Source organism: Euleptes europaea, chromosome 5, assembly GCF_029931775.1.
Source record: "Euleptes europaea isolate rEulEur1 chromosome 5, rEulEur1.hap1, whole genome shotgun sequence".
In the NCBI taxonomy this organism is placed as follows: domain Eukaryota; kingdom Metazoa; phylum Chordata; class Lepidosauria; order Squamata; family Sphaerodactylidae; genus Euleptes; species Euleptes europaea.
In genome coordinates, this window is record NC_079316.1 from 8,237,131 (window position 1) to 8,253,552 (window position 16,422).

Sequence of the window (16,422 nt, forward strand, 5' to 3'; positions counted from 1 at the left end):
GTCCCAGACAGAGGTCTTTCACACCTAGGGTTGCCAACCTCCAGGTACTCGTTGGAGATCTCTTGCTATTACAACTGATCTCCAGCCGACAGAGATCAGTTCCCCTGGAGAAAATGGCCACTTTTGCAGTTGGACTCTATGGCATTGAAGTCCCTCCCCTCCCCAAACCCCGCCCTCCCCAGGCTCTGCCCCCAAAACCTCCCACCGGTGGCAAAGAGGGACCTGGCAACCCTATTTGCACCACCTACCACCTGATCCCTTTAACTGGAGGGGCTGGGGATTGAACTGGGGACCTTCTGCATGCCGAGCAGATGCTCTGCTACTGAGCCATAGATACTCCCACAATGTCTACCATCTTGCTGGCAACCCCAGCCGAAAGGCATTTTTCATTCAAAGTTCCTTGCAAATGCCAGGAACGGGGCAAGATGAGGAGTGTGCCATTCCCTTCTCTTCACCCTTAAGACGGGTGGGTTTCAGTCCGCCGACCCAGTCATTGAATCGAGGCACCCATTTGCCCATGCAGACAAAACAGCTCCGGCCTTTTAATTCAACATAATCAGCAGCAGAAAAAATACAGCGCCAAATATCTGTACAAAGAGCCGCTCGACACCCACCCCCCAACCGACTGCCCGGACGGCGCCACCTGCTGGCCAGGTGTGGTGGCGATGGGCAGGCCCACCTGGCCAGGTCTCCCTTGTGCTGTAGCCTCAGCTCAGTCCTCAGGGGGAGGCGTCTGGGCCCTGGCATGGCTGCCAGTCTACGCAGCATGGAGCAAGCGTGTGGCTGTCTCTCTCCCTCTCCCTCCCAGGGCTGCCAACGCCAGCTTGAGAAATTCCTGGAGATCTGGGGGGGGGGGTGTTACCTGGGGAAAATAGACTTTGAGGGGATGCGGCTTAGTGGGGATGCAGTGCCTTTCTAGGGCTTCTGTTGCTCCTAGACTTGGTGGTATACCATAGAGCATGCCTTCGGATGCCACCACTTCCTGCAGCAGTTATAATCCCAGGACAACACCACCCAGAGGTTGGCAACCCTAGGTCCTGCTTGTTTTCAAAGAAGGGGGGGTACATCATTTTGGGGCTGAGGAGCGGTCAGGGATGTGGCGGGACAGAGAGGCAGGACTGGAAACCAGAAAGGCGGTTCTGAGTGAATTTTGCAGGCAAACCCATTTTTGTCCCTGTCAAGTGGCAGCCGAAATGCCACCATTTCTTTTTTAGTGCTGGCTGGAGAAACAGGCCTTACTGCTCTGTTGCCACTGTAACAGCTGGACCTAGGCTGATAGAGCGGCCTGGCCTGATGCCATAGCCAGTTTTCGGCTGTCCCGGCTGCATTTTCCCAAAACAGATGACCCGACCCCGGTGTGCGCTGATCTGGGCAAGGCAGGGGGCTGAGCAGGGTGCCAGTTCCCCAAAGATGCAGGGTCCCCTCCCCACGGCCATTAGGAGCCAACTCCTGCAGGTCTGTTCCGTTTGTCCGTCCGTTCCTAGAACAGGGACAGATTTCAGCGGCAGGCTGGTTTTTTTTTTTGTTTGTCCAGCAGGTAGGCCAGGAATGGAGCAGCAACAGATCCAGCGGGTACCTTGGCACACACATTGGGTTGGGGGGGGAGTGGGTTGGCATTTCACCAGACGGAGCATTTGTGAGCCGGGTTCATGGGTGAGTTCTTGGGGCAGTGGAAAACCCGTCCGAATTCTTCAAACTGGGAGACGCTGCCGAGAACCCTGCAAGACAGAGACAGACAGACAGGAAGAAGAAGAAGAGTTGGTTTTTACATGCCAACTTTCTCTACCACTTAAGGGAGACTCAAACCGGCTTACAATCACCTTCCCTTCCCCACAACAGACACCCTGTGAGGTCGGTGGGGCTGAGAGAGCTGTGACTAGCCCAAGGCCACCCTTCGTGTGGAGGAGTGGGGAAACAAATCCAATTCACCAGATTAGCCTCCGCCGCTCATGTGGGGGAGTGGGGAATCAAACCCCTGCTCCAAACCACCGCTCTCAACCACTACACCAGAGACGGAAGAAAAGTGTAGGATGCCCATTCCTAAGAGAAGCCAATTCTTAGAAGATCTGCAAGGTTCAGTTTGTAAAAGGAGAAGTGCGGTTCTGGGACTCCTAACGCTGAGCCAGACAGCAAGGGTTCAAATTAAATCAAAAGAGTTTCCGTCTAGACATTAGGAAGAATTTTCTAGCAGTGAGAGCGGTTCCTCAGTGGAACAGGCTTCCTCGGGAAGCGGTGAGCTCTCCTTCCCTGGACGTTTTGAAGCAGAGGTTAGATGGCCATCTGTCAGTAATGCTGATTCTATGACCCTAGACAGATCATTGGGGGGGGGGGCATCTTGGCCATCTTCTGGGCATGGAGTAGGGGGGGTCACTGGGGGTGTGGGGGGAGGTAGCTGTGAATTTCCAGCATTGTACAGCGGGTTGGACTAGATGACCCTGGTGGTCCCTTCCAACTCTGATTCTATGATTCTGTGTTCCTCTGCGCCTCCTTCACCTGCATATCCCCAAGTTACCTGTAGTGTTCAGGAGCATGTTTGTCAGTCAGGACCTGCAGGTAGATGGACTGCGAACGCCGTTTAATACACCAGTTCTGCAAGGAGAATGTGAGATAAACACGTAAATCAGGTAGGAACTGCAGGGCACTGCAAGAGAAACTTAACATTCTGTATTGACAAAAATATTCATAGTCACAATAAGGGTCAAACGTACCAATAGTAAATAACAGATTAAACGCAAAAGCGCCAACCCAACCCCACTAAAGAGGAAAAATTAAACCAAGTCCAGTAGGTACATGATGGAGTCCGCGGTAAAGTATCTTCTGCAGAAAGTGATCGCCAAAATGGTCAGGTAAGTGTTTTCTTCAGCAAACTACCAGTAATAACAAAGGTAGATCATCTACCTCGGTTTAATTTTACCTTTTTGGTGGGGTTGGGGTGGCACTTTTTTCGTTTGATCTGTGTTATTTACTGTTGGTAAATTTGACCCTTATTGTGACTATGATTATTTTTGTCAATACAGAATGTTAGTTTGCACAGCCTATTGCTTGGTTTGATTCTTGCTTCTTTGTATACAACACTTATTTATTCTGTTTTGTATTGTGGGCACTGCGAGATAAGCACTTCCCAGGGCTATAGCCTGAGTCCTGGAGCCTGAATTGCCCAGAGCCAAGGCTGGCATCTCAAGCTGCATGTCCCAAAGATGGAAGAGCGCCAACTTCCTCCTTCCCAACCGCAGCAAAGTCAACAGCAAAGGAAAGCCACCTTTGCCCAAGGCACGGGCCCCGATCCGAGGGCCCTATTAGCCAGGTTGCCTAGTGAAGAGGTATTACCTGGGCAAAAGCAATGAAGAAAAGCTGCTCGTGGGTGTACTTGAGCCGCTGCAGAGGACTTTCGGGGCCGTGTTCCCGCACCCATTTCTGGTAGGCCTGCAAGAGAGAGTTGCGTTCAGCAACCAGAGGAGGTAGGTTCCCTCTCTCCTCCCTTCCAAGGAGACCGTTCATGAGCGAACAATCAACTGGGAAGGAAAGAGGCATTTAATATTACTTAAAATGGGGCGAAGAGATTGCCCCGCATGTGGAATAGTATGGTTTAGCCCCATCTCGTCAGAGCTCAGAAGTGAAGCAGGGTCAGTGATGGATGAGAGACCACCAAGGAAGGCTCTGCAGAGGAAGGCACTGGCAAACCACCTCGGCTTCTCACTTGCCTTGAAAGACCCCTAATGGGGTCGCCAGGAGCTAAGCAGGGTCAATATTTGGATGAGAGACCACCTTGGCTTCTCACTTGTCTTGAAAGCCCCCTGCTGGCCTCGCCATAAGTTGTTTGGGATATGACAGCGCATACAATTATAAAAGGGGGCAAAGCTGGGTATAAAAGGCTACCATGTGAATTTATGGGATGGGACTGATGTAACAAAGGGAAATGAAAGGGCGGCACCAGTAAGCGGAGATAAAAAAGCCCAGGCCAATGGTGCCAAATCGGTTTAAAATATTACTCAGAATAGGATAGAATTTCCCTACGTGTTTCGCCCAAGAGGGGAATCTGTAGTTATTAGTAGTTAGAGAGCCAGCGTGTTGTAGTGGTTAAGAGCGGTGGTTTGGAGCGGTGGACTCTGATCTGGACAACTGGGTTTGATTCCCCACTCCTCCACAGGAGCGGCAGAGGCTAATCCGGTGAACTGGATTTGTTTCCCCACTCCTGCACATGAAAGGCAGCTGGGTGACCTTGGGCTAGTCACAACTCTGTTAGAGCTCTCTCAGCCCCACCTACCTCACAGGGTGTCTGTTGTGGGGAGGGGAAGGGAAGGAGATTGTAAGCAGGTTTGAGTATCCCTTAAGTAGTAGAGAAAGTTGGCATATAGAAACCAACTCTTATTATTATTATTACAGCAGTCCTTCAAACGAGCATAAATTCTGTAGCAATTTGGTTGGGAAATTCTATTCTGAGTAATAATTTTTTTTAACCTACTTCGCACCATTGGCCTTGGACTTATTTTTATCTCATGAGACTTATGTGCCAACAGAGTTGGGCAAGATCAGGGGGGTGACATGGCAGGGCAGAAGAGGGGCTCAGGGCAGGTTACCCCCCACATCTGTAGCAATCCGTTCTTCCCTGGGATGGCCTGGGAGTTGCACCCGGCCAGCCTGGACCCCGGGGTTGAACTAGGGGACCTACTTAGCCATGGTTCTCATTGGGTGACCTTGGACCAGTCACCCTGGCCATCCTCGCAGGGTTGTTGTGTGGATAAAAGAGAGGAAAGGAGAAGAACGGAGAAGAACGGAAGCGGCTGCAAGCTTCCTGGAGGAAGGGAGGGATACAAGTGTGATAGATATTCCACGAATCATTTAATTATCACAAGCAGAGGAAGCCAGGCATAGAATGAAGAGGGGGAGAGTCGACTTGCCATCGGCTAAACAGAAGCACCAACCACAAGACTGGGGGGAGAGGAATTGGTTGAGGGTTCTGGAGACCAAGTCCTATGAGGAAAGGTTGAGAGAGCTGGGTATGTTTAGCCTAGACAGGAGAAGGCTATGGGGTGATATGATAACCATCTTCAATTACTTGAAGGGCTGTCATAGAGAGGATGGTGCCAAGTTGTTTTGTTGCCCCAGAAGGTCGGACCAGAACCAACGGGTTGAAATTAAATCAAAAGATTTTCCGTCTAGACATCAGGAAGAACTTTTTAACAGTTAGAGCAGTTCCTTGGGAGGTGGTGAGCTCTCCTTCCCGGGAGGGTTTTAAGCAGAGGCTTGATGGCCACCTGTCAGCAATGCTGATTCTATGACCTTGGGCAGATCATGAGAGGGAGGGCATCTTGGCCATCTTCTGGCCATGGAGTAGGGGTCACTGGGGGTGTGGAGGGGGGAGGTAGTTGTGAATTTCCTGCATTGTGCAGGGGGTTGGACTAGATGACCCTGGTGGTCCCTTCCAGCTCTATGATTCTATGGGTCCAGTGCTTCTTTTCTATCTGGAGGGAGTGAACTGTAAGCACTGATAACTCCCCAGGGTGTCACAGGTCCCTACAGCTGTCATGCTGTGCCTGGCAACCAATTGGAGGGTTGTGGGCAGGGGCATGGGAGGGCCGCATTGTCCTCAGTACCACTATATGACTTCCGAGTAAAAACCCGGAAGTGACATGGGGTATCTCTAGGAATCCCTGGAAACTCTATGGTAAAACCTAGAGCTACTCTGTGTCACATCCAGGTTTCCCCCAGAAGTGATGTAGCGGGGCCGAGGTCACTGTGGACACTCGCATGTCCCCAGCCAGGACCCTCCACCTGGATGCCAGGCAACTAGGGCAATTGGCACGAGGCCTCCCACCATAGTGGGAGGACTAGCAACCCTACTGGTGCCCCCCAAGTGGGTGCAACCTGATTTGCTTGGCTTGCAGGGTAGTGGACTTGCCAGACTTCGTGTTTGGGGTTTGGGACCTGTTCCACCAGTCAAGAGATGGTACGTACGTAGTAAGCGAGCTTCAGCCCCCCCATGTCGGCGATGTTCTCCCCCAGCGTGTGTTTTCCATTCACCTGCGGGAAGAAAAGCAAAATCAGCATCGGAGCGGCTTTCGGGCTGACTCTAATCTGGAGAACCGGGCTTCATTCCCCACTCCTCCACATGAGCAGCGGACTCTAATCTGGACCACCGGGTTGTTTTCCCCACTCCTCCACATGAAACCAGCTGGGTGACCTTGGGCCAGTCACAGTTCTCTCTGAACTCTCTCAGCCCAACCTACCTCACAAGGTGTCTCTTGTGGGGACCACACCTTTCCCGGCACCCACCAAGTGTTTTTAGAAAGTGGGTGGGGCCAGGTGGGGCTTTTGTCCAGCAAGACTTCTGATTGACTATTGGAGATCTGATTGGCTGTGTAGTTGTTGTTTTTTTTTTAAATGTTGCTTTGTTAGCAGGTGCTATCCATCAATACCAGAATTGTCCACTCATACTGGCAGCGGCTCTCCAGGGTTATGTGTGGAGGTCTTTCACGCCACCTACTGCCTGCCATATATTGAATCAGACTCTTGGTCCATCAAGGTCAGTATTGTCTATTCAGGCTGGCAGCTGCTGTCCAGAGGTCTTTCACATCACCTACTGCCTGGTCCTTTTTGACAGGAAATGGCGAGGACTGAACCTGGGACCTTCTGCATGCAGAGCAGAAGCTCTTCCCCTGAGCCACAGCACCTGCCTGGGGAAGGTCATAACCACTGTGTTGGGTTGCCATCAACATGCTAAAAAATAATAACGATGTCCTGCCCCTTTAACAGAGGCTAAATGGGATGTTATTTATCAGGTGATGGTATTTACTTCCCTGCCCATTTCCAAACATTAAGCCTCTGTTAAAGCAAGGGGGGGGAAAGCATTTCCCCCCTCCAAGTCACCGGCAACCCTACCACAGGCATAAGCTTGCAAATTCCAGCTGGATATTGTTGGGCACAGAATGCTGGACTTAGAGTTTTTTGATAGCGTCAATAAGCTTGTGGATATTGTGTATTTGGATTTCCAAAAAGCTTTTGACAAAGTCCCCCACCAAAGACCGCTAAGCAGACTTCGTAGTCATGGGATAAGAGGACAAGTCCTCTTATGGATTGAGAGCTGGCTGAAAAATAGGAAGCAGAGAGTAGGAATCAATGGTCAGTTCTCCCAATGGCGGGATGTAAGCAGTGGGGTGCCTCAGGGATCTGTGTTGGGACCGGTGCTTTTCAACCTGTTCATCAATGACCTGGAGTTGGGGTTAAACAGTGAAGTAGCCAAGTTTGCAGATGACACCAAATTATTTAGGGTGGTTAAAACAAAATTGGACCGTGAAGAGCTCCAGAAGGATCTCTGCGTACTGGAAGAATGGGCATTAAAATGGCAAATGAGATTCAATGTGAGCAAGTGTAAAGTGATGCATATTGGGGCCAAAAATCCCAACATCACATATACACTGATGGGATCTGTGCTGGCAGCGACAGACCAAGAAAGGGATCTTGGGGCGGTAGTGGATAGCTCAATGAAGATGTCTACCCAGTGTGTGGCTGCTGTAAAAAAGGCAAATTCCATGCTGGCCATAATTAGACGAGGAATAGAGAATAAAACTGCTGATATCATACTGCCCTTGTACAAATCTATGGTGAGACCACACTTGGAATACTGTGTACAGTTCTGGTCACCACACCTAAAAAAGGATATTACAGAGCTTGAGAAGGTGCAGAAAAGAGCAACCAAAATGATTAAGGGACTAGAGCAACTGTCCTATGGGGAGCGGTTAGGACGCTTAGGGTTGTTTAGCTTGGAAAGAAGGCGGCTAAGGGGAGACGTGATAGAGGTCTATAAAATTATGCATGGTTTGGAGAGAGTGGACAGGGAGACGTTTTTCTCCCTCTCCCATAATACTAGAACACGGGGTAATCTGCTAAACCTGGAGAGAGAGAGATTCAAAACAGATAAAAGGAAATATTTTTTCACACAACGCATAGTTAAATTCTGGAACTCCCTGCCCCAGGATGTGGTGATGGCTGCCAGCTTGGAGGGCTTTAAGAGGGGAGTGGACATATTCATGGAGGAGAGGGGTATTCATGGCTGTTAGTTAGAATGGATACTGGTCATGCTGCATACCTATTCTCTGGTATCAGAGGAGCATGCCTATTATTTTGGGTGCGGTGGAACACAGGCAGGATAATGCTGCTGCAGTCGTCTTGTTTGTGGCTTCCTAAAGGTACCTGGTTGGCCACTGTGTGAACAGACTGCTGGACTTGATGGGCCTTGGTCTGATCCAGCAGGGCCTTTCTTATGTTCTTATGACTGGCTAGCCCTTGGCCTGATTTGGCATGCTGGTTTTTCTGTTTGTATACCTGGCTCCTAACCTGTGCCAAGGGCCAGCCTTTGCATCTCGGCCTGATGCCTAGGACAGGTGTGTCAAACATACGGCCCGCGGGCTTAATCCGACCCCTTGAGAGCTCTTGTCCGGCCTGTGAGCCAGCCGAGGCAGCCACCCCCTCTCAATCTGGGCTGGTAAGGCATGGCCTGGCCCAACCAAGTGACATTTAGGTCATATCCAGCCCTCGTTAAAATTGAGTTTGATACCCCTGGCCTAGGAGAGAACCAGCATGGTGTAGTGGTTAAGAGTGGTGGTTTGGAGCGGTGGACTCTGATCTGGAGGACCGGGTTTGATTCCCCACTCCTCCACATGAGTGGTGGACACTAATCTGGTGAACTAGATTTGTTTTCCCACTCCTCCACATGAAGCCAGGTGGGTGACCTTGGGCTAGTCAAAGCTCTGTTAGAGCTCTCTCAGTCCCACCTACCTCACAGGGTGTCTGTTGTGGGGAGGGGAAGGGAAGGTGATTGCAAGCCAGTTTGAGTCTTCCTTAAGTGGTAGAAAAAGTCGGCATATAAAAACCAACTCTTCTTCTTCTAGGACTTTGTTCCGCCGCTGAAGACAGCACAGTTCGGCCAGAACATCCCGCCGAGTTCTGTCGGAAAAACGGGGCATCGGGCAAGGCGTTTGCCCGCTCAGGCGTTTGCTCCTAGTCCAAGGGCTGCCTGAGTCGCAACAGGCCAAAGTACAGCCCAAATCATTGGGAAATGGCTTTAATTTTCCATTAGCGGGTTAAACGGTAACTTGTTGGGGTTTTATGCTGTAGCCGTTTCAGGAAGCTGCAGGTGACATTGGCGAGGTGGGGGCTAGCCTACTGGGCGGTGCTCCTGAGCACAGGACAGGCCCAGCCAGCCTCTAATTTAGTCAGTTGTCTACACCACACAGTCAAACAGACACGCAGTATTCTGGTGTTGTTGAAGTAAAAGCCTTAAATCTTTGGTGGTGACTCAGGGGAAGAGCCTCTGCTAGGCATACAGAAGGCCCCAGGTTCAATTCCAGGCATCTCCAGTTCAAAGGACCAGACAGTAGGTGATGGGAAAGACCTCTACCTGAGATCCTGGCCAGCTATTGCCAGTTTGAGTAGGCAATACTGACCTTAATGGACCAATGGTCTGATTCAGTACAAGGCAGCTTCATGTATACGCAATTATCAAATATTTGAAGCTGCGAACTGAATTGCTTGTTCAGTTCCCTTTGCTTCAGCAATATTTGTGCTCTGGGATAGTTTCCCCCCCAATGCACGGAAGTCACTTAAGGCATCTGCCGGGCTACCTTTTGATGTTCTGTCAATCGGAGGGTCCCTCCCATTTCGTGCAGAAAATGCAAGGGGACTGCAGCTCAGCTTGGAGAACCAGAGGTGAGGGCAGGGTCACCCTCCCAAAACATACATTTGGTCCATTTTGATCTCTGTAGTCTGGAAATCAGTTGTAACTCCAAGAGATCTCCAGGCCCCACCTGGAGGATGACAACCTAGGTCCCCAAGCACTATCCCCACATCTCCAGGAATTTCTGACTGGCAACCCTAAAGAACACTATTAACCTTTGCAAACCTAGAAGGGAGGGAATTCACACGTTCCCACATAACTTGCACAGGAGACAGCGTAAGGGAATTCTTGCCTTTTTAAAAATTCTGTTTAACAGCCAGGCTCAATGCCTGCAATAAATGTGTATCCTCAAAATGCTCCTCTATAATTTTTTGGTGTTGAGTATCCTCCAAGGATTCTCAACAGCCTTGACCATTTGTTGAAAAGTGTGCTCTGGAGTTTCAGAAATCTGCAAGACGACAAATTCAAATCCAGGTGCCACATTGAATCAAACCAATTGCGAGGGTGGGGCAAGTTCTTAAATGCCCGCATGCCGGGGTGGCGGGGAGGGTAAAAACCTCACCAAAGCACAAATTTAACATCCCGATCCAAAATTTCGCCTTCAAAACGTGGAGGACGAAACTGAAAAAACGGCGATTTTCGTACATTTGTTTCGCCTCTGCGGCGGCCTCTTTGAGGGACAGCCCTCCCCCTGCTGGTTCAATGCAGCATTGCACACCCCGGCTCACCCCCTGGTTGTAGACGGTGAAATTGTTGTACAGGTTGACGATACATTCGGCCTTTCTCAGGAACTTGTTGTAGGAGGCGTCGGTCCACCAGTGCATCAGGTTGCCATGACGGTCATATTGGCCTCCTGCAGCGATGGGATGGAAAACGCCCTTGCGGTTAGCCGTAAGAATACCCAGAGACGCCCCTGGTCCATCCATTCCTGCATCCTTTTCCATATGATGGCCAACCAGTTGCCCTGGAGGGTGAACAGAGCAAAGTGGCCAAGCCCTCCCCCTCTCCGGATATTGCCTCCAAGCTAGGGTTGCCATTCTCCAGGTAGCGCCCGGAGATCTCCCAGAATTACAACTGATCTCCAGACTACAGAGATCTGTTCTCCTGGAGAAAAGGGCAGCTTCAGAGGGAAAACTGGATGGAATCACATCCCTGCTGGGCGCCCTGCCCTGCCCTCCCCAAACTCCACCCTCCCCAGGCTCCGTCCCCAAATCTCCAGGAACTTGCCAAGCCGGAACTGGCAACCTGACTCCTAGCAAAAAACAAAAGGGGGAAGGAAAGACCCAACCTAAAACCACAAAGGTTGCATGGAACACAAAGGTTGCATGGAAAAGACTCAATTATATATTAAAAACATTAAAAAATATGTTAAAAGAAAGCACAATGGCACCTAATACAGGTTGATAAACTAAAACCACAATCCAAACGCATTTCGGCCCTCTGGCCATCAGTGGTCTAACCACACCACTTATAATGCACACCAATGCATATTACAACTGTATACCAGTATTATAGCAGTATTATAGTATCAACCAGTCTGCACACCTTTTATGGAAGGCTAACACAGCCCAGAAAAGAACAAGCAGAAAGTATTCCACGACAGTGGGCTCGTTAATTAGATAAAAGTTATAGAATATATTTTGCACAGACACAAATTGGAATACATCCCTACATATATATCTGGGTTGTTGTTATTATTTTGCTATAATACTGAGAGGCAGGTTTGGTGGAGAGAGAGCAATCGATGTTCAGGAAGAAGAAGAGTTGGTTTTTATACCGTGATTTTCTCTACCTTTAAGGAGTCTCAAAGTGGCTTACAATCTCCTTCCCTTCCCCTCACCCACAACATACACCTTGTGAGGTCAGTGGGGCTGAGAGAGTGCGGAGGGAACTGTGACTAGCTCAAGGACACCTAGCAGGCTTCATGTGGAGGAGCAGGGAAACCAACCCGGTTCACCAGATTAGCCTCCACCGCTCATGTGGAGGAGTGGGGGATCAACCCTGGTTCTCCAGATTAGAGTCTGCCGCTCTTAACCACTACACCACACTGACTCTCACAGAGGTGGTTTGCCATTGCCTGCCTCTGCAGAGCAACCCTGGTCTTCCTCGGTCTCCCATCCAGGTACTGAACAGGGCTGACAATGCTTAGTTTCCAAGATTCATTGAGATCAGACTAGCCTGGGCCAAATAGGTCAGGATACCTACTCTATTGTCCCATTTAATTGTTTATGACAATAGTGCGCAAACAAACCAGATAGCTTTCGATGAAAACTCAAGGGTGGTCCCCTGCCTTCCCACTGCCACATCTTAAGGGTGCACCCCATATTTATTTGCTATTTTTATAGGAAGAGGGTCCAAGGTCCCTTTTCCTTCCCACTCCTGATGCCATAGGGTTGGGGGAGGGCTATGTGTGGGGGTAGGAATGACTTACCCCAATCATCATAGCCGTGGGTCAGCTCGTGCCCAATGATGGTGCCAATCCCGCCATAATTCAGGGACCTGGAGGTGGGAGACAAACAGCACGCAGGGGTGAAGAAGAAGAGTTGGTTTTTATATGCCGACTTTCTTTACCGCTTAAGGAAGGCTCAAACTGGCTACCAGTCGCCTTCCCTTCCCCTCCCCACAACAGACACCCTGTGAGGTAGGTGGGGCTGAGAGAGCTCTGAGAGAGCTGTGACCAGCCCAAGGTCACCCAGCTGGCTTCACGTGCAGGAGCGGTGAAACAAATCTAGTTCACCAGATTAGTGTCCACCGCTCATGTGGAGGAGAGAGGAATCAAACCCAGTTCTCCAGATCAGAGTCTACCACTCCAAACCACTGTTAAACCACCACACCACACTGGCTCCTACACCTCGCTGGCTCATGCTGAGGGAGCATGCCTGGGAGAGAAAACTGGGTGCAGACCCTCCACCCAAACAGCCAGTTGGCACTGGCAGTGAAAGAGTGAGGGAGTGTTAGCAACAAATTATTGTTCTTCCTTCCCAGGATAATCTGCATGCTGCAATGGTGGTCTCCCAAATCTCATTTGGATGTATAATTAAAGTGCACCCGGTCCTCAGAGAGTGCTGGCTTGGGGATTCCTCATCACAAATGGGGCAGCCTCAGGCCAAACCCCACAGCACCTAGCACACAGCGAGGGAACAGACCCCTGAAGGTCCGGGAGCAGGGGTGCCAACCTCCAGGTGGCGGCTGGAGATCTCCCGCTAGTACAACTGGTCTCCAGGCGGCAGAGATCAGTCCCCGTGGGGGAAAGGGCTGCTTTGGCAATTGGACTCTATGGCACTGAAGTCCCTCCCCTCTACAAACCCTGCCCTCCTCAGGCTCCACCCTGCAAATCTCCAGATATTCCCCCACCTGGAGCCCTATCCGGGAGAAAATAGAGCCCCCTGACAAGGGTGGCTCGACTCAGACCCAGCTGGTAACAATGACGCTGGCGGTATTTGACTGTGCGGGAGGACGTGATCCTGAGAGCTGCGCAGCTCTTGTGGGGGCTTCCCACACCAGTGGGGCCTGGCTACCAGAGGCCATCCTGCACTGTGGCCCACTGGGAACATTCCCAGTAAGTCCAAGGGTCAATACGTGCCTGCAGGGAGGACCAGCGGGCCGGGCCTAAACTCCTTGCTGCCACCAGATTGCCCTTCTGGCTCTCCATTATGGGCTTCAGGCTGGGCTCGCGGCACTTACTGTGGGAATTCCGGGTCATAGAGAGTAGGCTGAAGGATCCCAGCTGGAAACACTGTGGGGAGAAATAAGACCAGTTACGGGACAGCAAATGCCAGGGATCCCCAAACTGGTGCCTATAGGTGCCTTGGTGGCAGAGCCGAAGTGGCCCGAATAATGCCCCAAAAATTTGGCATTATTCGGGATCCGTTTATTCGGCTCCCTTTATTGCTAACTTTTTTTCATACCAGTTAAAAAAAAAACATGCAAAGATATCGAAAAGGTATTTTTTGGGCTTTTAAAAACTTTGGTAACTCAATATGCACACCCCTAATATTAGGCATAGACGTTTGCCAGAGCCTTAGGATTGTCAGGCGGTCCGTGTATGGCATGTACGGTGGCAAACCAAGGTTGGTTGCTGTGTGGTTTTTGAAAAATTGAATTTTTAATTTTATTAGATGTCTATCCCACCCTTTCCTGACTACAGTCAGGCTCAGGGAGGCTACCCACAGGGAAAAAAACAAACAATTCAATATAAATACACAAAAAATTTCAAATCCTATACATGCTAAAATCCAGCAAGGCGCCCTAACAATAATCAACAGTAAGGGATAATCAAACAGGAAGGGCAGAGTAAAAAGGTGAGAGAAACAGCAACCAAAACCAGCTAATAATTAAAGGAAAAATTAATAAACATATGGGTAAGGGTAGATAAATAAATAAACAGAGGAGTAAATGACTTGAACCCGCAGCTGGGGCAAAACATGGGCAACGTTTACATTCAAAGAGGTAATGCCCTAGAGTGACTCCTCCCTCTGCCTCGATCTACTCCCATCTTTAGTTCCTCATACCTTGGGGCTGCCTATATTCTCAAGTACCAAAGCAGGTCAAGTGCAGGGACTACCAGGTTCTGTGCCAGATAGGACAGCCTGTAGCACGCAACAGGTTTGGGGTCATGCAAAGCCCCACCCCAGTCACCGCTGCTCAAATGGAAGGACTGCCGTTTTGGAAGAGGGAATGCCCTAATTCTGGAGCCTTCGTTCCCCATCATCTGCCCAGCCAAGCCCTACAAAAGGCAGGTCCGGTCCGGTTACTCTCATGCCTACCCATTTGGTTCTTGTTTGGAAGGTAGTAAGCATTCAGCGCCTGTGGGGGTAACAGCCACCTGCGAGGAAGCAAAACGCCGTGATCAGCACAGATATCACCAGGTCAGGCTTTCGGGAGGCTGCTGCAAGCCACCCATCCCAAGTGGCGTCAGGATCCCAAGTGGCGTCAGTCCCCCTCCCCACCCCAAAGCCTGAATAAAGCTGGGGAGAGCAATCCAAAAGAATCTGAGAGAAAATGACTTCAACCAGCAGCTGCGGCAAAACATTTGCAGCGTTTACATTGTATTATTTGTCCCTCGGACACCATAACATGATCAGGAGCTCAGTGGTCTTGCTTTTCGGAAGCTATAAAATAACAACGTTTGGGTTGAATTTTTACCTGCAGCACAACCATTTAAAACCCAGAAATCCGTGTGTGTTTTTTGTATGTATTAAATGGGGAGAAAGTGCGGTCTAGGAGTGCTTAGCTTGTCAGACTAGAACTGGGCAGGTCCTGGTTAGGGCTGCCACATGCCTGGAGAAAAATGTCCCTTCCCTTTAATATAGGTTAATAGGATCTGAGTGACCTCCGTGCCCTTAAAAGCTCCAATGACTCATTTCCACCCGTAAGCCTCTATTTAAGTAGTTTTCTGGTTTTATTGCATGCATGTGTGTGTGTGTGTGTGTACGTCTGTGTACTGGTTGACATTTAAAAAAAAAATCAAGAGTGTACAGTATTGGTTCTCGTAGGTTATCTGGGCTGTGTAACCGTGGTCTTGGTATTTTCTTTCCTGACGTTTCGCCAGCAGCTGTGGCAGGCATCTTCACTCCTCTGAAGATGCCGGCCACAGCTGCTGGCGAAACGTCAGGAAAGAAAATACCAAGACCACGGTTACACAGCCCGGATAACCTACGAGAACCAATGAACTCTGACCGTGAAAGCCTTCGACAGTGTACAGTATTTTTGCTGAAACTTCTTAGCAACCCTATTCACAAGATAAAGGGAACACACATACTTCCTGTGTACAGCGTACTCTTGATTGTTCTTTGTGTGTGCGTTGATTAATTCTCATGTTACTACCAACGCATGTCAGAGGAGGGCCGGGAGCTGTTCCTGTTGGCATCGGAGGGTAGGACTCGCAATAATGGGTTTAAATTGCGGGCGGAAAGGTACCAGCTGGACATTAGGAATATATTTTTTTACAGTAAGAGTTGTTCGACGGTGGAATCAGTTACCCGGGGAGGTGGTGAGCTCCCCCTCACTGGCAGTCTTTAAGCAGAGGCTGAACAAGCACTTGTCAGGGATGCTCTAGGGATGATCCTGCATTAAGCAGGGGGTTGGACTAGAGGGCCTGTATGGCCCCTTCCAACTGTATGGTTCTATGAAAAGCTGGGATGGTTCAAAGGAAAGCAGGGTATTTTCCAGCTGCCTAGATTTGCTTTGCACAGTGATCATGTTCCTACTGAGTGTGTGCATGTTATGCTCCTTCCAGCCACTAGGGTCCGCCAAAGAACAGTTAAAGGAAATGAGGGGGGGAGAGGACCTAAGGATGAGATGTAGGAATTGTGCCCGATTTGAACTCGGGTCCCTGCAGCAGCTTTCTGAAGACGTTAGGAGCAACTGCTGCATCAAGGCAGATTACAGAGCTGTAAAGATGAGAGACTTACGCCGACTTGTCCACCTCCTGTCGGATCTTCTTCACCGACAGCTTAATGCTGAATTTGATGCTATTGAGGATGTTCTTGAAGTAGGTTTTCTCATGGACTTCGAACTGTGGAGGGACGCAGCTGAAATTAGACCCAGCAGTGGAAAAAACCTTGGATTGAAGGCCTGGGACGATATCCTTCCTCTCCCTTAGGAAAATATATTCACGCATTTGAAATATTTATGCCCCTTACTCTTAGCCGTTCAGCTCCTTTGCAACTGAGCTAAGCAGTACGGCAACAATTAAAATATATATGAAAGCTAGTATTGACAATAATAAAATCTGAGCAAATGGAGCA

General features: G+C 49.8%; 1 protein-coding gene across 1 annotated transcript in view; it reads right to left on the reverse strand.

Annotated features, from left to right (window-relative positions):
* Positions 1 to 1,591: 1,591 nt before the first annotated feature.
* ECEL1 (endothelin converting enzyme like 1) overlaps positions 1,592 to 16,422 on the reverse strand; it is a 58,229-nt gene continuing 43,398 nt past the window's right edge. The window contains exons 9-17 of the mRNA XM_056850572.1: positions 16,087 to 16,190; positions 14,440 to 14,498; positions 13,358 to 13,409; positions 12,105 to 12,172; positions 10,402 to 10,526; positions 5,956 to 6,021; positions 3,328 to 3,423; positions 2,513 to 2,589; positions 1,592 to 1,718 (exon numbers count right to left, since the gene is read on the reverse strand). Of these exons, the coding sequence (XP_056706550.1) occupies positions 1,619 to 1,718; positions 2,513 to 2,589; positions 3,328 to 3,423; positions 5,956 to 6,021; positions 10,402 to 10,526; positions 12,105 to 12,172; positions 13,358 to 13,409; positions 14,440 to 14,498; positions 16,087 to 16,190 (747 nt within the window). The 3' untranslated portion in view covers positions 1,592 to 1,618. The remainder of the gene's footprint in view (positions 1,719 to 2,512; positions 2,590 to 3,327; positions 3,424 to 5,955; positions 6,022 to 10,401; positions 10,527 to 12,104; positions 12,173 to 13,357; positions 13,410 to 14,439; positions 14,499 to 16,086; positions 16,191 to 16,422) is intronic.